General features: G+C 40.8%; 1 protein-coding gene across 2 annotated transcripts; it reads left to right on the top strand.

Annotated features, from left to right (window-relative positions):
- Positions 1-1,145: 1,145 nt before the first annotated feature.
- On the top strand, positions 1,146-25,295 carry EEIG2 (EEIG family member 2). 2 transcript variants are annotated; one of them, XM_063165571.1, is made up of 11 exons: positions 1,146-1,363; positions 14,246-14,366; positions 14,984-15,013; positions 15,501-15,617; positions 16,787-16,833; positions 19,169-19,275; positions 19,806-19,901; positions 20,433-20,634; positions 20,717-20,844; positions 21,220-21,289; positions 22,829-25,295. In XM_063165571.1, exons 1-11 carry the CDS (start codon positions 1,215-1,217, stop codon positions 22,869-22,871), a joined length of 1,110 nt encoding a protein of 369 aa, XP_063021641.1. In that variant the 5' UTR covers positions 1,146-1,214; the 3' UTR covers positions 22,872-25,295. The 2 variants fall into 2 exon arrangements, with proteins under 2 accessions (XP_063021641.1, XP_063021642.1); XM_063165572.1 differs by having other exon boundaries at positions 1,194-1,319.
- The last annotated feature ends 132 nt before the right edge of the window (positions 25,296-25,427 follow it).

Raw genomic sequence — 25,427 nt, 5'->3', positions numbered from 1 at the left:
ACACTCAATTTATTATGTTTGATTGTGTTTTTTGCTTTTACTCCTAACTACTACATTTTTTTTTTCTTTTCCCTAGGATTATGCTACAGGACAGTTGGGAACATTTTGACATACTTAGCTGCATATTATTTGTGCTACCTGGATTCATCAGGTATGTATTCTATGAAAATTCTGTTTCTATGTATTTATACTGAATGAGGGGCAGCACTACTTCCACGACCTGCTAGAAGATTACGAGGTAGATCACACTGCATACGTAGCCTTACAAGTTCTTTTTCTTACCATGTGATTAAGTGCTTGGCTGTGGGAAGACATGCTGTGTGTTCCTTACGCAACGCTGTAAAGAGGAAACTGATCTGCTGATGGAGGCTACTCGGAGCTTGCTTTATGTTCAGATCTCCTGGAATGGCTTTTTAAGACAAAGCTGCTCTGTAGAGAGCATATGCTGGTGTTGGACTATACATTAAACAAGAGAGTCGCGTGTGTGTTGCCGTAATTATCTTCACCAAGAATGTAAACACACATGTGTACACTCTTTTTCTCTACAAGACCGTGAGCATCTGTTGCTTGTAGCAGAAGTGGCGCTGGCTGTGAATTACAGGTTGACCGGCTGTACGCGACCCGTAGGGTTTAAATTATAGCAGACGGAAACTCAATTCAGAGTTGAAAGGTCGAGGCCTGAAGGACGCTTTGTTAGGTGACCGCCGTGTAAATGCCGAGCGGCGAGCAGCGCGGGAGGCTCCGCTCCTGGGACGCGCCCCTGGCCAGGGGTCCCCGGCAGGCGGGGGAGCTGCACAAGCCCCGCTCGGCCGGGCCGCGGCCGCGTCACTGCTCCGGGCCCCGTGCGGGCCGTGGGGAGCGGCACGCCGAGCTCCCGCTATTGACCAGCCTTGCTCAATCGCCTCCCGGGCCGGGCCAACTTCTTCGGGGAACCGCACGCCGACGTTCGAGCCCCTGGCGGCAGCGCTCGCCAATGGCCCCGGCGGCCGCTGGCGGCAGCGGGCGGAGCGGAGGCGGGCGGGTTTGAAAGGGAGGCGCCGGCTGCCATGTAAGCGCTGGCCGGGAGCGCCGCGGCCGGCAGGGGCTGAGCTGGCAGCGGCCGCCGCTCCGGCCCGTCCCGCCGTGCCGCCCTCGCCCCGGGCATGGGAGCGGAGCGGAGCAGGGTGGCCGGAGCGGAGCTGCCGTGGGGGCGGCCCCCGGGAAGCCCCTAGCCCATGGCCTTCATCATGATGAAGAAGAAGAAGTTCAAGTTCCGCGTGGAGCTGGAACTGGACGAGCTTTCCTCCGTGCCTTTCGTCAACGGCATCCTCTTCTGCAAGGTGCGGCTGCTGGACGGGGGCAGCTTCAGCGGGGAGTCCTCCCGGTAGGTGCCTCCGGGACTCGCCAGCCGGGGCTGCTGGGCTGCCCGCCCCACGCAGGCAGCGCCGGGCGGGCCGCGGCCGCCCCCGTCCGACGGGCTCCGCTCGAGTCCGCGTCCCCCGGAGCAGGGGGAGCGCTGTCCCCCCGCAGCCCCTCCGCCCGCTCTCCTTGGCTCCCACGGCCAGCCGGGGCTCGGCCGGTTCGTGCGGGCGGGCGGGGGCCCGGGGAAAGGAGGGGCGGCTGCCCTGGGGCTCCTGGCGGCTGCGGCCGCGCTGCCCGCCGCTCCCCTCGCCCAAGGGGAAGCTGCTGTGGCACCGGGCAGCCCGGCCGTCTTCTCGTCCCGCCTGCTGTGCCAGCATCAACGGCGGGAGAACACATGTGGTAGCAGGAACTCCTCGTCTGCGTGGCTGCTCGCTGCCGGGAGTCGTAACGCTGTAAAATAAATATTGAGGCTCCTAAACACGGAGTAACAGAGGAGAGGAATCACTGAGTGATGAGGGTTGTCTCTTGTGCCATAACGCTGGAGCTGCTGAACGGATGGGTAACAGGAGGGGAGAATTTCTTGTCCCCAAGCCTGTAGTCTGAACTGTCCCCTGTGGGTTGTGCGACCTTATTGTTTAATTACTGAGCACTGGCTTGCTGTGTTTTGTTCTGTGGATATTTACATGGAGATCTAAGTTCCATGGAAAAGTCCTCAGTTTTTCCTCTAAGTGCTCAGATCATGTAATACTGACTTTGTTTATGCTCATTTCTGCAGTGCAAGTGCAAGGCAGATGTCCTTTTTTCCTCTTTATTTTCTTTCAATTGTGCCTCAGCAATGAGCAGTCATGGGTTGTGACAGTGGCTCCCTGATCCATGGGTAGCAATGGGTAAATAGAGGGCCAGTGTATTGGTTTTTTCCAAGTACCTGGCAGAGGCAGAACCTTGTCAATAGGAAGGGTGTGTGCTGTGGCTGCAGGTCTGGGGAGGAGGAGATTACCCTCCCATTACACTTGTTCTTGTTGTATCAGTTATTATTTTATTGTAATATTATTACAAAAAGGAATTACTGGAAAATGTATCATAGAATTATGGGAGAAGACAGCAACAAATCCATGAATATTCAGTTATTGTCTTATTAAAATACTGTTGTTACAGAGCTTTCTAAATTATCTGCTTTTGATTCTATAAATTAATAAGGGAGAAGGAATAAAATGGACATTTGGCCTACAACCTCATTATTTAACCATTCCATTATACTAGCATGTATAATTGAAGACAAATCTTTCTTCTGTATGGTTGGAAGTTGTTCAACTCATCAGTGCTCTGATCTCATTTTGTGTCTTTCTTTGACGTTTTTCTTGTGAGCGACTTCATAAGTAATAGATGATGATGATAACAATCCTGAATCAGGCACTAATGCGCCATTACTGTCCTACTCCAGCCCTTATTGCCTTGAAGTCATTTCCACAGGCTGGAAATGACATACATCTTCTGGACAGGATGTCTATTTCCAAGGACTTGCTTTCAGTGAGCAGATGGTTTTGACACGTTGTGGTGATCTTAGTCTTTTTTGCCTTGCCTATTTATGACGCTAAAATTAAATGCTTGAAAGCCTCCATTCATATCTTTCTGAATGGCGCATTAGAGTAAAATGTGTGTGGTAGAATGCAGTGTGTGTAAGGAAACTGATGTAAAAAATGGTGTTGGAGCTGAAGCTTAGAAATTCTTCCATTTTCTTTTTCTGGGGGCTTTTAAGCTCTTTTAAGCTATGGCTTAAAAACTAACAGCAATGGAACACAGCTGGTATGTCAAGGTCCCCGTGAGTGTAACTCATTCCTGCTGGACTGAGAAGTGTTTGAGTGTGCTGATAGAGAGGTAAAGAATTCTTCTGCAGTGATCCTTCAGTGCCAGTTTAGGGAGTGCCTTTGCTCTTGGCTTAAGAATTAACAGATGAATTTTCAGAGTGGTGATTCAGCCACGGGCTGAATAAATAAGGAGGAAATTAAGTTTACACCAGAGCGGTAGTATTTCAAAACTTATCAGTTGCAAACTTTCTCATGGCCATAATCTTCCAGTTGCATGCATTTGTTAGCTTCACTGTGAGCTGACAGTTATATCCCTAGAGTAGTGATCTTTTTAGCTGTATAAAAGGTACTCAAAGAATTCTATTGTTTCAGAAAGTTATAGAGTAACTCATGAAAGAAAAAATTTATAATACAGGGCGCAACTGATTGTTTCCTTAATAGCTTTATTTTTATTACTCACTGAGGTCTAGTAAACTAAAATTATTTAGGGAGAAGTTATGAAGTTCTCAAGTTGGTGCCCATACAGACCAAGACCCTGTTGCCTCTTGCCTTAGAAAGTAAAAAAAGTCCAACTAATAGTCTACAAACCACCCTAACATTATTAGCATTTTATTTCCAAAGCCTGCTCACCGAGAAGAATGTCATTAAAAACCTAGGGCAGCAGTTGCCTTGGAATAGGGGCCCATGTGTATGCAGCAAGTTGTCATGAAAGCAGTTTCAAAGTGATTGTCTTGTCAGCCCTCTATGGATCATGCTGTATGAATGATTAAAGTCATGATCCTGGAAGCAATGTGGTACCTTCATCATCCCTCTGATCACTGAAGGGAGATGGAAAGAAGACTGATAAAAGTTTAAGCTACTGAAAAATAGGGTTTTTTCACTTCTCAGATCTTTGCTGAGAAAGAGCTACCTAAGAAATATATTATGGAGATGTGGGCCGTGCTACTGGACACTTGTCACAATCCAGTTACTTTTCTGGCTCCCACAGATGTGTGCCCGACATGTAGAGAAATTCTGTGACCAAATGAAACCAGTGTGTATAGTATAGTACACAGTGATCTGGCTGGTGTGTAAATAGAAATCACATCACTTTGCAATTCTGTGTTTGCATATACTTTTTTAGAACTCCAATTAGAAAACTTCTGTTTGAAACATCCCTGTGCACATCTGTGAATTCTTACTGTGGGAAAAGAAAATTCTGGATTATAACACTAAATGTTTAATTACTGGATAAGAATATCGACTTTTAAAGTAATCTGGTGGTGCCAAATAAAATCTTCATCCAAGGACATTGACCAGCCAAGTGGCAGCCGGTGTTTAAACTGGTAAAAATGTTTGAGAGTTTCTGCAAGAGCAGGACCTTGGAATTCTGGCAAGAATGAATGTGTTCTAACTTCTGACTGTAAACCAGGGAAAACCTTGAAGGCTATTGTGGAAAGGGAGAGGCTCAGTTTGGTTGTTTCAGCAAACTACAATCAGCCATACAGTGTAATTCCTGCTCTCTGCTTTTTGAAATTGCTTTCTAGTATGATTTCTGGATCTTTACCATTGTGTTTTAGAATAAAAGATTTTCAGGCAGTGGGCTGTGGATGTATGCAAAGTTATGCTAACAAACCTCAATTTCATTTAGGAAACTTTCCTAGCTTAAGCCGGTTTCCTGTGTGGCAAGGCATCTTTCTACCTTTCCCCAGGCCAATGACATGAGATCTCTCTTTGAAATTGGATACATTAATATGGTACACATGTGCAGATTCCCAGCTCCTGTGTATCTATATACTGCCTGGTCATAAAAAAGTGTGCACATAATGGCAAATGCGCCATGAAAGGACACAAGATTATTTCAGGGCAGAAATTGCACCTATTAATATTTTGAACAGAAATAAATACTATTTTAAGGTACAGACTCGACTAAATTCTAAGCATATTTTTGTGGCCATTCTAATGTAGATATAAATATAGATCAAGTATAGGCTTTCTGCAATTGCACTCATTTTAAAAGGCTGAATCAAAACTTAATAAGTCCCTAGAGCAGATAACTGAGGCTCATAGGCTGTTGCTCAATCAGCAGTAAATGAACAGATGGAATACGAGGAAATCCAAGAAATTTTGGGAATCAGGATGATTTCTTGAGGGTGTGCTTTCAGTGCTCTACTCTTATCAACTGAGGCTATAGGAGCTGTATGCCTGCTAGTTCCATTTTTAGCTTGGTTTCTAGCTGCACCCCACTCAAGAAAAGGACCTGGTTGGTGTGTTCTTCTGACTGCAGCCTTCAGCTTGTCATATTCTCCTTCCTTTCAGATCTGATTTCTGACAATTTAAACTGCTGATGTTTCTATCCTCTTTCTTTTCCACAACAACATTCTAAAATAAGAAGCTGATTATGATTGCTGTACGTGACAGACAGAGATTCAAGGTGGCCAAGAGCTATAAGCTTTTCATCAAATAATTTTATTTTTGAACTGATTTCAGAAATGCAGTGTTGTTTTATGTACCCTCTTGAGTCCTGAGGGGAAGTCTTGGGAGATCATGCATGAATATATTCCTATTCCTAGCAGGTACAGGCTAGAGCATGTAATTGCTTGCTGTAGAAATTGACTTCTTATCTGCCAGATAAGTACTTCTTACTTCTAGTGATGCATGGCCACTTCCTTCTCAACTGTCTAAAACCACATCTATTTTTTTGTGACACCAGCAAGTAGGTTTTCTGCCTCGCTGGATTCTTCAAGTTGTCTTTTTACCATTCTTTTCTTGATTGCTGCTATTGCATTTGAAAGAGAGAAACTCTCCAGATAGTAACACAGCTTAACTAACTCTGTTTTTAAATTACAGTACTTGTTAGAAAAACATACCTGTCACATGGAATCAGTGTCCCTATCACTCTAATCTTCCTGCCTGATGTATGAATCCTGCTGACAGTCTTCAGAGCTGGATAATGCTACTTCTTGTAGCTTTTTCGGCTGTAACTGGATTTGCAGCTGGAGAACTTGAAACAAAATAAGTTTTCAAGTACTGTGAGGAGTATTGGCAGTGGGATAAAAGTCCTACCTTGCAGTTTTATAGTTGCTTTTTTCAGACTCTCAAATGTCCACTGAATGTTTCCTCAGTTTTGAAGAGGTAGTTGGTTAAGCAGCTTTCAGACACTGTCCTCTGTAGGGAGGAAAAGGTGAGAAGGAGAACTTCTCTACACAAAGTAAAACTTTTCAACGTGTAGTTTCTTGGTACTTCTCCTTTCATTAATAGTTACAGTAAAATGTGTTTAGTGAACTGATTAAAAAAATATGGTTGAAAAAACCAAAGAATCAGAGGAGTAAAGAAGATAATATTAGTTTTGAAGGGGTTTATCTTTAGGATAGAAGAAAATAAAATATTTGTATGCTCTGCTCTTTGCATGGAGTGTAACTGGTTATTGCAGATATAAAAAGGGCTCAGTCTTGGGAGACTTCCCTAACTGTAATTGTAAGAACTGGTAAGAGATGTATCAACAGCTAACTTGTCACAAAAAGTGTTTGAGAAGAGATACATGTTAGACATCTGTTGAAGAGGGAGAGACAGTGGGAAAAGCTTTCATGCTTAAGGTGCCTGCCTTACACAGTACTGGCACTTGGATTTAAAAGAGCTGGTGTTGCTTTGTTGGCTTTCCCCCCTGACATCAGCACAGTACATGAAGTACAGTTATTTTTCTGCCACAAATTTGCCATTTGCAAGTACCACAGCACCTGATTGCCTTCATATTTTAAGGACTATTTCTGTTCACGGAATAATTTAGGGTGAAGGATAATACCAGAGATCACACAGTCCAGCTGCCTGCTGAAAGCAAGACTAATTTCAGTTGGATCAGGAAGCTCAGAGCTTTGTCCTGTCAGCTTTAGAAAATCTACAGTAACAGAGATGCCAGTCCTTGCAGTTCACTTGTACTGTGAACATTTTCCCTTATTTTACTCGAACTTACCTTGTTTTTGCCTTTTTTCCTTTCTCTGTTCCTCACTAAGAAATGTTTGGCTCCACCTTTCAACTTAGTAGAGATGGCTGTAGATGGCAATTAGATCTTCCTTCACCTCATCATCAGATTGTAAAAATCCCATGTTTCCAAATTCTCCTGCATCAGAGAAGAATTCATCTCTGACTCCGGACCCTCATCTCACACCCTTGGACTTGCTTCAGTTCATCAGCCTTCTGCCAAGAAGGCCCTAAAGCCAACCCCACTGCTGCAGATACAGTCTCAAATGTTCAATTTCCTCTGACTTACTGACTACAGCCTTCTAATGCAGTTTACCCTTCACAGTGCTAATTCCCCTCTAGGTCTCTGCATTTGCCTGTACCCAGCAGTTTTTCATCCACAATCAATTTAATACATATTTTATAAGAAGTTGTTGACATGAAATGCTGCTAGTTAAAAATGTAACCTGTTTTATTATGACTAAAAACATGTGGAATAGAAAATGATTACTCTGTTCAAATTTTGCACATACTAACAGCAAATTAACTGGGGAGCTGTGCACTGTAAACAAGTGGAGCTCTTCCTGCAGAGCCAGCTGTTTGCTTAGTCCTGAAATTTGTGAACCATTGAAGCTCTGTTTGTAAATGACTTGTTTTGTTCAGTTTTGTAGCAATGCTTAGGAAAAAATGTTTTTGTTGGAGAAAACGCATCATCTTATATGCCTCAGGCATGGGGGAAACAGAATATTAAAGGAAAAGTAAAATAAATTTATTTCTGAATGGAGAAATATATTAAAGCTTTACACAGCTTATTGCTACAGCATATATTTTTGAGCTCATGCTCTGAGCACTTCAGCTGATGCACTTTTCTATATGAGGCCTAAATTTAGCGTTTTGTTTATTGGATAACAATTTAAAATTTAGTTTAGTACTGCTCCAGGACCCTATTGCAGAGGTACCTGTATATTTCCCTCAACTATGACACTGCACAAATTTTACGTAGAAGTAGATTTTGGGTAGGAGGAGTGCAAGAAGTTATTTGACTCTTGCAAAAGCCCTCTGTGTTAATGTATAGCATAACTGAGAACTCTATATCCAACAATACCATCCTAATACTAAAGATAGATAGCCTAGGAAAGGTTCAATCTCCCAGTACCTGAACCCACTGATAGTGTGGCTGTTAGATTGTAGGTTAATGCCTTAATTCCTGTCTGTAAGGTGACACTGGCCTTTGTTCCAGCTTTCTGCAGAAGATGTTAGATATATTAAAAAGTGTATATATAAAATATATATATGAATGGGATATTGCTCCTATTTTAGAAGACTATTTTCTACACTAAAAGTAACTCCAGGCTATTGAATACTGTATTTTTATCAGAAGGACAGAGCTACCTGTGTTAACTTTAATCAGAGGGGGATCGATCAAAGGAAGCTTTAGGTGACAGAAGTCCATTTGCACACCCACAAATGAGTGCAGTCAGCAAAGGCAGGGAGAGTGGCGAGCCTAAAATAATATTGAGCTCCAGCTATTCCCAGTCCTGTCACAGGAACCATCAGCCCATCAATGCCCATCTACACAAGCCCAGGGACACACAGGCAGGTGGGGAACTGAAATTATGGGCTTGCACAAGAGGACACCTTCTCTGGGCCCCTCCCAGGGCTGTCCCAGGAGATCCTTAGCACCATTGTCCAGGCAGGAAACCCATCATGTTGAACTAAAACTAAAGCATGTTTTGGACTGAGGGGGTTGCTCTCTATGAGACACATCATGGGATGCAAGGGAAGAGGCTTATTGTGGGACAATTTGGGGAGGAACTAAAGGTGGAGGAAAGGATGAGTTTGAGGAGGAACAAGTGTGGGGAGAAATAGGGAGTTAAGGGGATCAAGGGCCAATTGATGTAGTTTGCTGGTTGGTATGTTTGTCTAATCTGTTTCTAATTAGTAATGTCTGCTGTATCTTTCTGATGAAGAACATTGTGACCCTTTCCTGGGGAAGGGCTCTGTGTTCAGTATGCACTGTGGGGCAGGGAATGTCTGAGTGCCAGCAACTGGAGTCAAGAGTGTCACAGGGCTGCCAGCAGCAGGAGAGGCCAGAGTGAGTACGCTCATGCCATGGGAGTGGGACTGTGGCTCACGGGCCCTGTGTGTCCATTGTGCCAGCACCTGCCCAGGGAGTGTGGCCAGAGCACGTGGGGAGCCCAGAGGGTCACAGCAAACGCCAGCCACGGGGGTGGGATCAGCCATCAGAGATCCCTGTGCCTGCGGTGCCTGCGCCTGGAGCAGAGGCACTGGGGGCTGGAGCCGGACTGTGGGATAGCCTGGAGCCATGCACAGGTCAGCCTGCACCTGGAGCAGAGGCTGGAGTTACACTGTGGGCTAGCAGGAGCAGGTGGGATAGCCTGGAGCCATGCACAGGTTTCTGTCTATGGATGTGTCTAGCAGAGCTCTGTGCTGCTCAGCCCTAGCGCTGCCGGAGCAGGCCGGCTGTGCGTGCCCCCGGGCCGGCTGTGGGTGCCCCCGGGGCCGGCTGTGCTGTGCGTGCCCCCGGGCCGGCTGTGCTGTGGGTGCCCCCGGGGCCGGCTGTGCTGTGCGTGCCCCCGGGCCGGCTGTGCTGTGAGTGCCCCCGGGCCGGCTGTGCTGTACGTGCCCCCGGGCCGGCTGTGGGTGCCCCCGGGCCGGCTGTGCTGTGGGTGCCCCCGGGCCGGCTGTGCTGTGAGTGCCCCGGGCCGGCTGTGCTGTGCGCGCCCCCGGGCCGGCTGTGCTGTGCGTGCCCCCGGGCCGGCTGTGCTGTGCGTGCCCCCGGGCCGGCTGTGCTGTGCGTGCCCCCGGGCCGGCTGTGCTGTGCGCGCCCCCGGGCCGGCTGTGGGTGCCCCGGGGCCGGCTGTGCTGTGCGTGCCCCCGGGCCGGCTGTGCTGTGCGTGCCCCCGGGCCGGCTGTGGGTGCCCCCGGGCCGGCTGTGCTGTGGGTGCCCCCGGGCCGGCTGTGCTGTGCGTGCCCCCGGGCCGGCTGTGCTGTGCGTGCCCCCGGGCCGGCTGTGGGTGCCCCCGGGCCGGCTGTGCTGTGCGTGCCCCCGGGCCGGCTGTGGGTGCCCCCGGGCCGGCTGTGCTGTGCGTGCCCCCGGGCCGGCTGTGGGTGCCCCCGGGCCGGCTGTGCTGTGGGTGCCCCCGGGCCGGCTGGGCTGTGCGTGCCCCCGGGCCGGCTGTGCTGTGCGTGCCCCGGGCCGGCTGTGCTGTGGGTGCCCCCGGGCCGGCTGTGCGTGCCCCCGGGCCGGCTGTGCGTGCTGGCAGCGGCGCTTCCTGGGAACACCTCCTCTGCCTCGCTGCTGCTCCCCTCTGACTGGTGCAGCTGCAGCAGCCTCACTTCCCTCAGGCCATCCTATCAGTAGGAGAGATTTTCTTCTAAAATTAACAAGCAAAATTTAGGTGATTCTCTCATCAAATTACAGGCTTTAAAAGATAGTAATAATATTTTCATTTACCTCATGTAGTGAAAAAGCTGGTTTTTCACAGTATTTACAGCGAGTAGATAACTCATGTTCTGTTCACATGCTGTAAGATGCGTTAGCAAACACCACTTTCTTTGACATAAATAAGTGTACTGACCCAGCTGAATCCAAAAGTAGTTCTGGAAGTATTTTCATGTGAACAGACTGAATGGCATCTTAAAACAATGATCCCAATTTATTGTTTCTTTGGTGACCAATCAATCTAAAATAATTGCACTACAAACACAAGCAGTTTAACATAATCATCCCCATATGGCTAAAGATCCTAATAGGCTGTTAAATAAATCAAATTTTCTGATTAATGGAACACAGTCTTTTGGTAAATGTCCACAAGGAGTTTTGACTTCTTTATTTCAGAGCCTCTCATGCTAAAACTTTTCCATTTACCAAGAAGGGATTTTCCCCAGGGCACTGAAGGTCCCTAAAAGTGACTTATTTTTGTATTTGTAGCTATTTGCTGGAATCAGCCATTATTCATAGACTTTATCCATGTGGAAATGAACAAACAATCTGATAAACATAAACACGTTAAAAAGTAGTCCATCACTTGTAGCACTTTAGGATGAGGAGGTGACTAGAGTAGGATTTGTTGTCTATTATTTGAGTTTACTTTTTTCCTTTATTATGTATCAGAAGAAAAATTCAGTACTTTTATTCAACATTTTAAAAGGCAATTGTGTTCAGTATACAAAACATCTGCAAATAAGGACCTGACTACAGCTTAAATCTTGCTTTTGAAATTGAGTCAATGTGAACTTGTTCCTCTAAAGAAAAAACAGTGATGGTAACACACTATAGTTTGGAGTAATTTTATCCTGCAGTATCTGTTTATTGAACTTATTCTTGGTTACATACTACTGACAGCATTTATTCAATTATTCAAAGCACTACAGCCTAGTATGTATTCCAGTGCATCTTGGTAACTAAGATACGTTTTGATTAAGAAAACAACTGGTTTTGCTTTGCATGTGGTGAAGTGACGGGGAGGTTTGTAGGAAACTGACTCAGAACGGAAAGCTCTCCCCAGCGTGCTGCAGCACAGCAAGAGCTGCCAGAAGTTATCTGGGTTCATTTCCATAGCAGCCAATCAATACAGCTGTTTATTTTCTAAAGGCCTGGCACTTAACTAAGAATCTTATAAACTTAGATGTTACTGTTGAAGTTAAATGTTCTGATTGTTTGACCTTTTTTCAGCACAATGGGAATAGCTAGATGGTACTCCTCTTTACAAAAAAAAATTCCTGAATTAAAATACATCAATTTTTTATTTTATATAGTGGAATTAGAAGAACTGTTTAATGGGAATACGGTTGGGTTTTGGTGGGGGTTTCTTTGTTTAGTTTTTTGTTTGTTTTGTTGTCTTTTTTTTAATTGTGTACAAATTTTTCAAATATCTTTTGATTTATATGCCAGTGAAAGAATCTAATGATACTTTTTTCTGACATCCTTATGAGAAGGAAGCAGGATTACTGGTTTTGATTTTTTTAGAAAAATGAGACCATCAGTATCCATAACTGAATCCTTTTTACTGCCACTTCTGCTTCTTGTTTGCAAATCCTGACCTGTGATATGAGTGGACTGAGTCTATCAAAGGCAGAGTGGTTTTGTGCTATATTCCTTACTTGAACCATTATATCCATATAGTAGTATTGATATGTTGAAATAAATTCAAAATCCTTAAAGGTTTTAAGGATACTTATATTTCTCAAGCAGATGTTACTTATATTTCTCTTGCATTTACAAGCAAAAATGTGTTCAATGTTCACTGCATTATCTTTTGCTACAATGTGAGTGATGTCAGGACACCATAACTGTGGAATGTGCAGCTGCTTTGACTTTGCTGCAGAGACAGGAGGCTGTTCTGAGAAGCAGAAACAACTTGAACCATTATACTGAGTAGTACAGAGATTCTGGAACATTACTTCAACTTTGAGTTTACAAAAACACCTTTTCAGTGGAAAAAAGTATCATTATTACTAATTGGAAATGTTACAGAAGCAAAAACACTCCAAGAACTTAGTGAAATGATGAGTAGCAGCAAAAGTGATGCTGTTATTGGTAGAGCCAGTGGTGTCCTGGGTGACAAGGAAAGGGTGGGAAGGATGATGATGACTGCTGTCCTACTTCTGCAACAAACAGATGTAATGAGAAAGGATTTTCTGACCTTTACGGATGACAAGTGAACTCTTTCAATTTAGTGGCAGTGTTTCATATGTGTCACAAATGGTAGCAGTTGTCATCCCTTTTAAGGGTGAATTTTACATGATGTCTTCTTGTCTGAGCCTGTTTCAATAGAGATGTGACTATTTGGAATTTGCCTTTTTTGAATTCTGGTTCTTTTGTATATTTAAATAACTCACATGACAGCAGGATGGGATTCATTTTTTTTCCACAATACAGGCAAGTTTGCAATGTAAAACATCCCAGATAAAGAGTAGATCATGGTGTTTACAGAGCATGTTCCTTCCAGGTCACATGCTTGAAAGTGACTCAGTGTTGTATCATCAGAATCTGTTAGTCTGTTGTGGTCATTACACTGACTCATTTTAGGCTGGCTGATTTATTCCCACCTTAGGAAGTCACAGTGCCTGTGAGCCCTGGAGCTGGCAGTCTCACCAGCACAGCAAAGAGAGCTTTTGTGAGCACCCTGCAATTCTTCATTTTTCTACACACGTGATGAACTCTGGCTCCAGCTTCTGCAGAACCATAGGATTCTATCTGCTAAAGACATCAAACTGCTTCTTCAATAATAAGCTGCTAGCAGAAGTTAGTATAAAACATAGGAATTTATGTATTAGGAAAATGGAAGAGGAAAAAGGAGACACATGTTTATATGTGAAGATGGTACTTCAGTGGTTAGACTGATAGAAGAAATTATCAGGGTTTTTTTTTTTCTTTTAAGATACAGGGGTTTTCTAGTTGTCCTCCCTGTGCCTTTTCATTTTGGAGTCTGTTCTTGGTCAGAATTACCCAAACAGAATGTGTTCTGTCTGAGCTTTATAAAATGACATTCATAACTGAAAGCATCCTTCATCCTGCCTTCATCTGCCAATACTGTCAGATTGTTATCCTCCTGTGAGAAACAGATCCCTTCAGCTGTGTCAGCTTATTTTGCTCTCAAATGGCAAGCTCACAGTATGTAACTGCAATTCTCATTTGCCCCAAGTGCATTACTTTGTCTCTGGTTATTGCACATAATCTCCTCTCTACTTTTCCAGGCCTCAAATTTATGTAGTTTTGCTTGTATGACGCTCCTTTTCTCTGAACTGAAAAACCACTTGTCAAAGATGTTGTCTTCAGCACACTGCAAAGCTCAGCAGCTTGGGAGACAGTGCCTGGGAGCTGATGTTCAGGAAGACTTCACACTCCTGAGGCAAACTGCAGAAATTACACTCTCATTCATTTGAAAAAACACATTGCTGCTGAACTCTTCTGGAGGTCTAATAGTGCGTTCAAGGCCTGAAACAGTTATTAGTCATGCAACTGTTAAGTGCAGAATGGGGGATTATTGTTATTAATCACACCTTGGACCAGAATGTGCATGAAGTGGCCACTCTACAAGGTGTGGAACCAGTGTTTGCTCTTGAGCTGTGTTATAGCAGTGTGTGGTTCTGAGTGTATGTGCAGCTAACAGTGAGCATATGCTCTCTGCTTGCAGGGAGGTAGTGCAGGCAAACTGTGTCCGCTGGAAGAAAAAGTTCTTCTTCATGTGTAAGATCAGTGCCAGTGCCACAACAGGGATTCTGGATACCTGCACTTGCAGGGTGTCTGTGCGGAAGGTAAGCAGCTCTCTTCTCCCTCCTCTCCTCTTTCCTTGCTCATTCTTCCTTGGTTTTGTTTTCATTTTTGAATGTCTGATAAACTTCATAAAGCAAATTTTAGCTGCAATCACACCAGGTATTCCTTTAGTCAAAATTTTGTAGTAATCTTATTACTTCCTTTACTTTGACTAATTTATGGGGGTTTTATGTTTTTATTGAAGAAAACCCCTTTTCCAGCAGGGCAACAAAGGAATTCCCCTTCAGTGTTTATAAAGTTAACTCTTGGTTGATATTTCCAGCTAGCAGCAGTAAGCTTAGAAGCCTTGAACTGTGCTAAGTACCAGAATTTTGCATGCAGTGTGTCCTACCTTTGGGGCCAGACCTTGTAAGAGCCCAGTGCCAGCTGGCATTGGGCATTTGCTATTCCTCTCTCCAAGACACCAGTGTCTTGCTGGCCTGCTCCAAAGGCATTATGAATATTAAAGTCGAAATGACAACAGCATAGTGTAGCAAATATGTGAGGAGATATTTCAAAAGTAATACCTGCATTTCTAAAAAAAGCCAAAGAAAAATCTTGAGTCAGTATATTTAATGGCTTAATGGTATGTCTTTTTTCCTTTTTTTTTTTCTTCTAGGAATTAAAAGGAGGAAAGGCATATGCAAAGGTAAATTGAGATGTAGCTAATTTTGCCTACAGATAAGCTTTTCTTTCTTGCCATTTTATGCCCTTTTACAGTAATTCCAGAATAGGACTTAATACCCATGACTTCATAATGTACATTATAGTGACACAGTGCTGTTGGAACTTCCAATCAGTGTTTAATAAGTCTGTAACAATGTTATACCACCAAAACTTTTTTTTCTTTCAGGCTGGTATGCGGAAAGGGTTAGTAAAAGTAAACATTAACATTAAATGATAAAGAGAACTCTCCTTATTCTTTTTCCTCTCTTAGCACTTAAATTTTTTAACTGAAAATATAACTATGCTGATTTTTTTCTGGGTTTGTTTTCTGCTTTTTGCCTCAGTCCATTCTCTTAAATGGGCATTCTAATATTTGAATGAAACTGCTATTGAGTGGTACTTAATGTGTAATTAGCAAGTACCTTCATTTAGCCAAATGCTTACTACTAATTGTCATTTTCTCTTAACAGCTGGGATTTGCAGATCTAAATCTAGCAGAATTTGCTGGATCGGGAAATACCACTCGTCGCTGTTTACTGGAAGGTTATGATACCAAAAATACAAGACAAGACAACTCCATTCTCAAAGTAATTTCTTTCCTTTATCATACTTAAAGTAATAAAGCAGAGAACAAGTGCTATTATTAAGCACTTAATGAAATTTAAAACTTATTTGCTGAACCTCTTTCTGGAAGGAAAGCTATTTGAAGTAAAACTGAAAGTGTTGTTTAGAGACAATCATTAAAATCCATGCAATCAAAAATATAATTTGCCCTATCTTGAAATGGAGCTGGATAGCTGTAAAAGAAAAGCTTTTAAAAGGTTTTCCTAGTCTAAGGGGAGCTGAAAAATGAACAAGTTAATGTATGGTATCTTCAAGACTGGGCAACCCTCCTGTGCATCTTTTAATTTTAATTAATCTGTGAATCTATTAATTGGCTTATATATGTACAAGCCACCTCCAATACCTGGGATGAGTCCTGGGATTTTCCTGTTTTCTATTTTATAGTAATAATGCTAACAGTTGGGGAGAATTCTTGCAAGACACCCACTCTGATATCCTCTTCCCTTAATCCAGGAAGTTAAAAAAACTGAATAAGCTCCATAAACCTAAAAATAATTACATATTAAAATTACTTGATTGTTTCAAGTAATTTTAATTTTCTTTTTCCTACTGGGACACCGGGATAAATTTTCTACATTATTCAGTATATGGTCTGTGCACGGATTTTCTGATCTGACAGTCCCAGACTGTCCAGAACACTTGTAATGGATGGCTTTGGCCTGCCTAACAAGCCTTCAATGCACTGTGTCCTATGGCTTATTTACCCTGTGTGCTTCTGCTGTCTCTGATGTTAGCACAACCTGTACTGAGAGCCAGCAGTTTGCTGAACACCCTCAGCAAAGAACATACTTCAGCATCCACTGCTCTAAACAATGTTCTGTTTGATCATTCAGGTTTTAGGTTTCTTGGCTCTGTTTTTCCCTTGAAGACATCTTAATTATTAATAATTCTGAGATTCTCCTTGATTGATGTTTCTTTTTCAGAATCTTGTATGTGTAACTATGTTACTTTAAATGGTATTTTGTGTTGTTTGTATGCCTAAGGAAAATGATTGTTTTATGCATGTGTGATTATGGCATTTTGTTTTCATTAAATATAACATTTGTGGCAAATATAACTTATTTACATGACCACATATGTGTCACAAACAATTTTTTTTTCTTATGATGGATTTTGTTTTCTTAATGTGTAGGTTTTGATCAACATGCAGCTGATGTCTGGAGACCCATGCTTTAAAACGTAAGTTTGTAAAAAATCCCTGTGGGATGTTTTGATCATGCATTCCATGTTGAGAATTATACTTCTAATTTGTGTTTTTACATCTCTCCAATCTGGCAACAGTATTTAAAAAAAAAATCCACAAAAAAATGGAATGGTAGCTGAATAATGACTAACATGGTAAAACTGCCAGTAGAAGTGTCATAGTTCTTGCTATTAGGAACTTGGTATCAAGCACAGAATACTCACCTGTACATCTGTAATGTAAAAAGAAAAACCACTTCAGGGAAACTGTTCCTGCAGCAACTTTATATAAATATACTTGGTATGGGGTGATCTGACTTGAGTCTGGAAAATGTGCTGCTATACGTTTTATTCACAAGTCTCAGATGACTTTGAAATATTCATTTGCAGAAAAACCCCCAACAAACAACAGAAGCATGATGTGACTTAGTACAAGAGAAAGCACTTACAGATATTTACTTAGCAAAGACATTCTGCAGCTTGGTAAAAGATGCAATAGGTAACTTCTGAGGGGCAGGTAGCTAGGAAAATTCACTGCCATACATTGAGGATCTTTTGGCCTCATTGTCCTTACTCTGTAGTTAAGGAAGTGTAATAGTTGTGCTGTGGTTTTGTACCAGTCTGGCTTAGGTGATTTTCCACAGCACTCTTCAATGTCCCCTTACACCACTAAATGTCCTTTCTTTTCTCTTCTACTAACCTTTAATGAGAAGAATAGAACACTGAACAACTGCAGAATCCCATCTTATGTTTACTGAATAAATAGCAAGAGGGTATTATCTGAATTTGTCTGATTGGCAAAACTTTTCTGTACCCCAAGTTAATGAGCACCGCTTTACTTCAGAACAGCTTTAGTAGGTTTACTTTAGAGTCAGCCCTACTAACAAATACATCACTGATAAACAATTCCTCGAAGGCAACTAATCATTAGTCTTGAATACTAACATAGCAGTGTATTTGTTTTTTACTACCTAGTACTGAAGGAGTTGAAATTAATATCTAAATAGTTTTCTGAGTTCCTGGGGAAAAAAATCTCTTACTCAAATTATTCAGACTTGGCATTTTCTTCCAAACTGGTGATATAACCATTTCCTGGAACATAAACTTTCAACACAAACAGAACAAACAACTTATCTAATCCAGATGTCCTTTGTAGAAGGAAAAATAAACCTTAAAAGAGTTTCATAATCTGGCATCAAACTACATATTTTATGAAGAAGCCTAGAAGGCTTGGTGTTTGATCTGGGATGACATCCCTGAAACCATTCAGCTCTTGCTTTCAAAAGTATGTTATGCAGTTAAGTCACACAGGCACTGTATTTCTGGAAGTGCTTTTTTCTTTCTCTCTTTACTTTCAAACATAACCTAAGAGGGGCTGTGTAACTCTGCATGAAGACAGTGACTAATTTATTGACTATATCAAATCTAAAAATGTCAACAAATACCCATTTGTATGCAGACCAGCAGTCTGTTCCCAATGTAGAAAATAACAAAGCATTTAAAAATCCTGTAGGTATCTTGAAATGTATTTTGGTTGTATTTGCTTGCAAGACATTGCTTGCACTTTGTCATTTTCTAATTAGTTTCTTCTGCACTAGCAAAACACAAACTAAGAGGTTTATTAATTTAAATAAGATCTCTCTTTGGGTCTTGGTATTAACTCAAACAAGACTTGAGCTTTATTATAAGCTTTTAATATTGAAGTAAAATTTAAACTACATATTACATGATGCTTTTTGATTTTGTAGAAGGTAAAATTTAGAGTGCAATATATGGAGATGGTGCCATAGGCCCTTTTATTAGGAGCTGGGAGGGTTATCAGCCCAGAATAATTTCCTGCTCTATGACAGGGATGAGACAATGCCAGGATTGTGTCACAGCACAGAAGCCAACCTGGCCAACTGTTGTGCACATTGGGCTTTTTTTTTTAAAACTTACCACCTTATTCCTTCAAGTACTGAATTACATATTAGTGTCTAAACTGTCCTGTGATTCATACACTTAAAAAAATAAGAAACAACTTCAAATTAAAGACATATCACTCCACCAATCATCAGTAAAGGAAAGGCCTTTCCCAGGATCCCCAGAAGCCTGAGGGCTGAGCAGATTGATTCTGTAAAATGTCCTTAAGCTCAATAGCAAAAACTTCCTTTTTTTTTTTTTCATTTTCCTTTTTGGGGGACTAGGCAGCATGTTTCTAGAAAAGAACTGTAGGTCAACCTGATGCACAGTATTAATGATACCAACATATTTGAAAGGAAAACTATGTGCTGATCATTTTGGAGGGATTACAGCAGAAGTACAGCAAATCTTAACCACCTTTTTCTTACAGGCCTCCTTCTACAGCAACATCTATAGCAATTGCTGGAGAATCAGAGTCTTTGCATGAAGACAGGAAAGGTGGAGAAAACTTAAAAGTAGCACATCTGGGTATAGCAGGTACAGAATAATGCTCTTAATTTTTCAATGCTTTTATAACTGGTCTCATAGTTTCAAGATGCTCAAAATACTTCAAATCTGGAAGGGATGCTGACAGTTGGCCTGCAAAGAAACCTTCTTACATGGTTTGTGAGTTTCTGCTTCAAACACAGCTGAAGTTTTTAAGCAGGTTAGCTTTTCAGGCAGAAAACATCTGGCCCAACATTCTGCTATGATACTGGAGAGAGAATGATCATCTCTTTAATATTGACACTAGACAAATCTACAACTACATTTCATACAAATCTGTCTAACCCAATGGTACTCTGTTTTGCTCAGATACATATTATGATCTTTATTTTTTAAAGAATGTATTTTCATTAACATCCATGGTATTTTTGCAGCACTTTAATCTCCAAAAGGTTTGTAGAAAATCAGTGTCAAATCTCTAACCCCTCTGGGAAACGTGACTTTTGAATCTAATCAAGATTACTGTGAAAGTAGCAATAAAGTTGGCTTTAGGAACACTGTGTGACTTGCCCATGTTGCAGATGTCTCATCAAAGAGTGCCTCAGTCCCAGATGAACTTGGTGCATGTGGACATTCCAGAACATCAAGCTATGCAAGTCAGCAATCAAAACTGTCAGGTAGCTGTTCACAATTTTGTGATGTGTTGTAGTGATTATTTTTCTTTCACAGGCTTAGACAGTGGAAAATAAGTTTATGTTTTAAAAAGGATGCATTGAAAGTTTTTTTCCTAGAAGCTTCAGGTGTGGCAATGGTAACATGTTTTCCCTCTTAAAATGTACTGAATTTACTGGATTATCTCTTCAGATGCAAGACAGCTTTTTGCCTTTGTTCCCTCCAATTAATATATCTGAATGAGATTTTTACCTCTTCCATGAGTAAAAAAATAGAGACTTAGATCTAAAAGCTTAAGGAGATGATATTTGTCATTCTAATTGTCCTGATGTCAACAAGAATTACTTAGAACAAAAAGAAAATGGCAGGTGCTAGAATACAAAATCTGAAGTCAGCTTCTAGTTGATGTATGCACATACATTCATAGGGCTTTTGAAGGTCCCTTTATACAAAGATAAAACACAAATTCTGCTTTCAGGATTGACCTGGCCCGTCAAAAACATACCTAACCCATCTCTCCTGCATTTTCCCAACAGGATACAGCACATGTCACTCTAGGTCATCCAGTCTGTCTGAACTCTGCCACAGGAGAAACACCTCAGTGGGGAGTACCTCAGTGGGAAGTACCTCAACAGGAACTGGAAGTATTCTGGAGCCATGTGAAGAGACTGAGCCAAAAGTAGCTGAAGCTGATACTGATACATCCACTGAAGATGCACCGCCAGAAAAACAATGCAGGTACACTTAATCTGAAGGCCTTATCTAGCACAAGTAAATTACTTTATCACATCTGAGAGCCTAAATATATTTATTTTTGCAGACATCCTGTAAAGCAAGACTCTGTGGAGTCACAGCTGAAGAGGGTTGATGCTACCAGAGTTGATGCTGATGATATAGTTGAAAAAATACTCCAGAGTCAAGACTTCAGTTTAGACTCAAGTGCAGAAGGTATGGAGATAAAGAAGGAAGCTTACAGAAAATTTATGTACATTACAGGCCTTAGAAAAACCCACTCTGTTCACAGTCCCTGTTTGTATTCATAAGGACTGTGCTACATTTTCTACTTTATCTTACCACCAGAAATTGAAAATACTCTTACATGACTCAGGGAGCTTTCCCAGGTGATTACTTTAAGCCTGAAACAGCAGGTGCAAATCTATGACAAAGGTACTTCCTCCAACCTACACTATGAAGTTGGTTCTTCATTACCTAAGTATTTGCATCTGAAAGTGTCGGCTGCAAAACAGGTAGATTTAAAATTACTTGGATTTAGCTAGGACAGCATTAAAGAAAGCTAACATATTTTAATCATTTGTCTTTTAGAAGAAGGTTTAAGATTATTTGTGGGCCCTGGTGGAAGCACTTCTTTTGGAAGCCACCATCTACCTAACAGGTATGTAGCCTGAACAACTAATCCATTGGCAATACTAAATAAAAATGCATCTTATACAGCAATTGCTCTGTATCTACATTCTTGACCTTTGTATCTTTCTATTCTGTATCACTTAAAAGCACCAAAAGCTAGACTGTCAGTTTTTAAAATAGGACATATAGATTAGTTCCAAAACAGAACTGATGTCAATGTTCAATAAGAATTGTAACTTTCAGTTGCTGAAGAGTCTCAGTTCCAAGGTTTTCAGAAACAAGCAATGTTTCAGTATGGATGCAGGTAACAGACACCAGTTTTAAAGGGGAGCTCTCCAGCCTGATTATGTTACTCTGGAGTGGGAAGAAAATTGGAAGTGTTTTACACATCTGCCTTTACAGAATCAAACTGTTACATCTTCCTAATAACCACCCTCATTTTCTTCAGTTTAGTTTTTCTCACAAATCCTGTTTCCTTTTCTTACATTACTTGTTCCAATGGCTTGTTCAGCTTTCAACTATTAGCAGCCCTAAACTCTTTTGATAATCTGCTTCAGGTTATCTTATAGTTTAGAACCAGAGACCTTTTTTTCTTCTCTAAACCCTCTTCAATCCTGATATATGACTTGACCTGAATGTGTTAATCTTCAGATGAGAAACCATGAAAACCAGGCAAGAATATGTTCTAACACTGTGTTTCTGCAGTCCAGTGTAACTCAACAGCTATAGTTGAAATCAGAATAGCCTCAGTATTTCAGCAATTACTATGGACTTAGGTATAAAGGCAGTTGGTAATATATTGAAAGTCATAAAATAATTGCATTTTAAACATGCATGTAGTACTAGTGGTTAAATTAATTGGCTCATCTGCAATCTGGGCACACCAATACCTGTGTAGGACCACATGAAAGGGTACAGAACACACCCCTGTAGCACACAGAGATCTGTTCTAATGCAGCTGCCAGAACAGTCCAGGCACAATACTGTACCAAGGCAGAGCTTGCCCTATGAATTTTTTACATAGTACTGTAATTTGCTGTGGAAACCACCCACTATGGGCTGTCATGTGGGAAGTGAGAGAGTTTTGTTTACAATTCAGAGTGAACAAAAGACTGAAGATGTTTTTCTTGTATCTTAATGTAAGATGACAATCACTTTCTGAGTTTTTTAGACACATTGACCTGTTTATGTATAAATGTATATAAAGAGTATTAGCTGCATATGATACAGCTATGGGGATAGATACCCTAAATGTGATGTTTAAAAAATTCTAGTGAAGTTCAACAGTAACTTCTTGTTCAGTAACATTATTCTTTGTTCATTTTGACTGTAGCACAACAAAATCTCTTTAGTGCATTAAAGAGTAGGCGACTCCATGGCATGGTAATAGTGACAAATGTTTTCTACCCTTCACATTTAGCTGGTTTGGTATTTGCTGTTTGTTTGGTTTTGTTGGGTTTTTTTGGGGAGGAATGGGATGTTTAATCAATACACTTGCTGATATGTGAAACTTGCTATTTAGCTTCCATTTAAATTAACACTGAACTAACTTGTTTCAAACTTTCAGAGGAGGATCTGGAGCATATGAGCAGGTGGTGATAAAACGCTAATGATGTCAAATGAGGAAAACTTGGAGCTCTGGTTTTGATACTTCTGGTATTGTTTGCTCTGCTGCAAGAGCTGAGAAAGACTAAATGAACTCAATGTGATCTTTTTCTGAAAAGCAGTGGAATGCCTCTTGCTCATAGAGCATCATCTTCTGTGGTATGAAGGCAATGTTCAGCTATGTGTACCTTGTGAGAGCACTTGGACCCTTTTTGTAAGCTCTGTCTGATGTTGGTGGAATTACTTAATTTCTGTGAAACATCTGTAGGAGCATGTCCTATTTCAATATAAGAGATCATTTAGAGTGATGGACTTTGTTTTTAAAGAAACTTTGAAAGTTGGTCTTAAAAGAACCTGAAAAAAGTCATTTACTGAATTTGATCCTACATGCAATTTTAGTTTTACAGAAGCTAATTACTCCTATCAAGTCAGTTTTTATCAGGTCAAAGTTATGGCCTCCAAAAAACAGACCAGGCTATGTTTTAACATAACCAAAACTTTCTCTTAAGAGTACTGAGCACAACTTCATTGTAAGGTTCAACAGAAGAGGTGAATGTCACGTGCATTTAAAACCAACCCCCAAAACTAAATAGATTTAAACCAGCCACTAATCAGTTGTATTTACTGTAAATTAAGACCACAGGTTTAAATGCATCAAATGTGATTTTTTTTTTTTGTTCAAGTGGTGAAAAAGGTGGGATTCCACACCAAAACACTAAGACACAATAGCATTTTATGAAGAAAGCTGCCTTGATTGTTAAATCTGGAGTTCAGCAGCTGCTCCCACAGAAACCCACTTTGATAATGCATGAGATCCAATGGGATGGTACTGTTTACAAACCTAGTCAGTAGTTTACTACCACTTAATTTTTTTAATTGTAGTTTAATCCTTCACAGTCAGTGCTTTGCTTGTGTTTTGAATGTGCCTTGTGGGATTAGGGGTGTACAGGGAGGCTAGATCATTTATTAAGGAACTTAAGCTTTAAAAGTAGGTAAACATCTATATATGCTATTATTGGTAGAACTTGTTAAGAGAAGCACTTTATTGTAGACATACTCTGCACACTGAAAAAGTCTTAGTGTGCAACAGCTTTGCTGAACACTTCTTTTGCTATCTGTCCACTGTTACATTAGGTCAATGTACTGTATTTAAATTTGCACAAGTAGTGATTTGCCTGACAGGCAAGAAAGAGCTCTTTAAAATTTCATTTGGAAAATGAAAGAATCCATTTTGAAAGGGATGTGTTGGGTAAAAAATAGGTGTAATTAATTGTAAACTGCAAATGACTTTTTTTTTTTTTAATTTAGTGGTACTGTTTATCAGTTAAGGCCTGGAATAAGTAAAAATAGTGTCATCACTTCTGAAAGCTCAGAATGCTTCAGGTTTTGCTCAGAGTGATGTTTGACACCTTTTTATTGATGTAAAAGTAGGCCATATTTAATAGGTTAAATTAGCAAAAGCAGACTTTGTTTTCCAGAAATCCATAGTAGAATTATTGAACTTTTATTTGTATTTTTAATGAAATTTCAGCCTTCAAAGCCAGAACGCTGTTATTGAAAATTAAGAATATGAGCTATTTCTCAGTTTTGGTACTTGCATACTTCTATTTCTACTGTTAAATATAACCTCTTTAGAGTGTCTAATTAGACAAAAGAATTAATACAAAGATTCTATTTTAGCTGTTCTTAATAGAAGTGTGGTATTATCAGTTTCTGTTCTCCACAGGAATTTTAAACAGAAACTACTCAACTGCTGGTATACAACTCTCAGAACATTACAGTCTCCTTTCCTGTTATATAACCAATTCATACCAAAAAATCCCATTGGAAGCAAAAGATGCCAGAAATTTGAATACATTCTTTGCTTTCAGTACTCTTTGACACTGATATACTTCTTGACAAATCCATTAAAACTAGTAGTAGTTAAATGGTAGTTTACTTACATTTACTAGGAAAACTACATGTAGTTTGAGGAAAACAGACTTTTAAAAAACAGTGTACAGCTGCTTATGTAATTCCCAAGGGAATTTCCATAGCATTTTATGTTAAACAACACAGCTGATGGTCATAGATTAGATAATTTGTTTACTAAAAACAGTATTGTCCTGCCTGAGCAGATCTTTTAAGTAATAAGGAAATTGACATAGAAATTCAGCTTTTCATAAAACTCTATCTTAGTAATTTATTCTTCAGACTTGACTTATAACTCTTCATGAAGTGATAATCTAATTGTGCATCATGTAAGTGGAACATAACTTTCACATCTAGGTGCTGTATTTTCTTTTTTGTAAACTATGTTATATGAATACTGGAGATTTCCATGTTGTAAACTGTTTGGGATGTACTGGTGGATTGTATGTTTTTTTAACTGTATTTGAATACAAATCTCTTGGACATTCAATAAACTCATCTCTTCTGCTTGGAATCTATTCCTAAAGAATTGTCTCTTTTTCTTCAATGCAAAATATTACAAACTTAACTGGAAGTTTGAGTCTATTTCAGTTTCTCTTCCAGTTAAGGATTTCTTTTTAAAATGCTTTGCTTTTTTTCTGCTTCTGTGT

Source organism: Melospiza melodia, chromosome 11, assembly GCF_035770615.1.
Source record: "Melospiza melodia melodia isolate bMelMel2 chromosome 11, bMelMel2.pri, whole genome shotgun sequence".
Taxonomy (NCBI): Eukaryota; Metazoa; Chordata; class Aves; order Passeriformes; family Passerellidae; genus Melospiza; species Melospiza melodia.
The sequence above is the reverse complement of the archived record's forward strand: the minus strand, read 5'-3'. Positions and strand labels throughout refer to the sequence as shown.

What these genes read in the sequence shown, in the direction of transcription:
- EEIG2 (XM_063165571.1), top strand. Translation starts at nt 1,215, where the DNA reads ATGGCCTTCATCATGATGAAGAAGAAGAAGTTCAAGTTCCGCGTGGAG. An exon ending in TTCAGCGGGGAGTCCTCCCG is followed by an intron (nt 1,364 to 14,245) that starts GTAGGTGCCTCC and finishes CTCTGCTTGCAG; the next exon opens with GGAGGTAGTGCAGGCAAACT. An exon ending in TTTAGACTCAAGTGCAGAAG is followed by an intron (nt 20,845 to 21,219) that starts GTATGGAGATAA and finishes TTTGTCTTTTAG; the next exon opens with AAGAAGGTTTAAGATTATTT.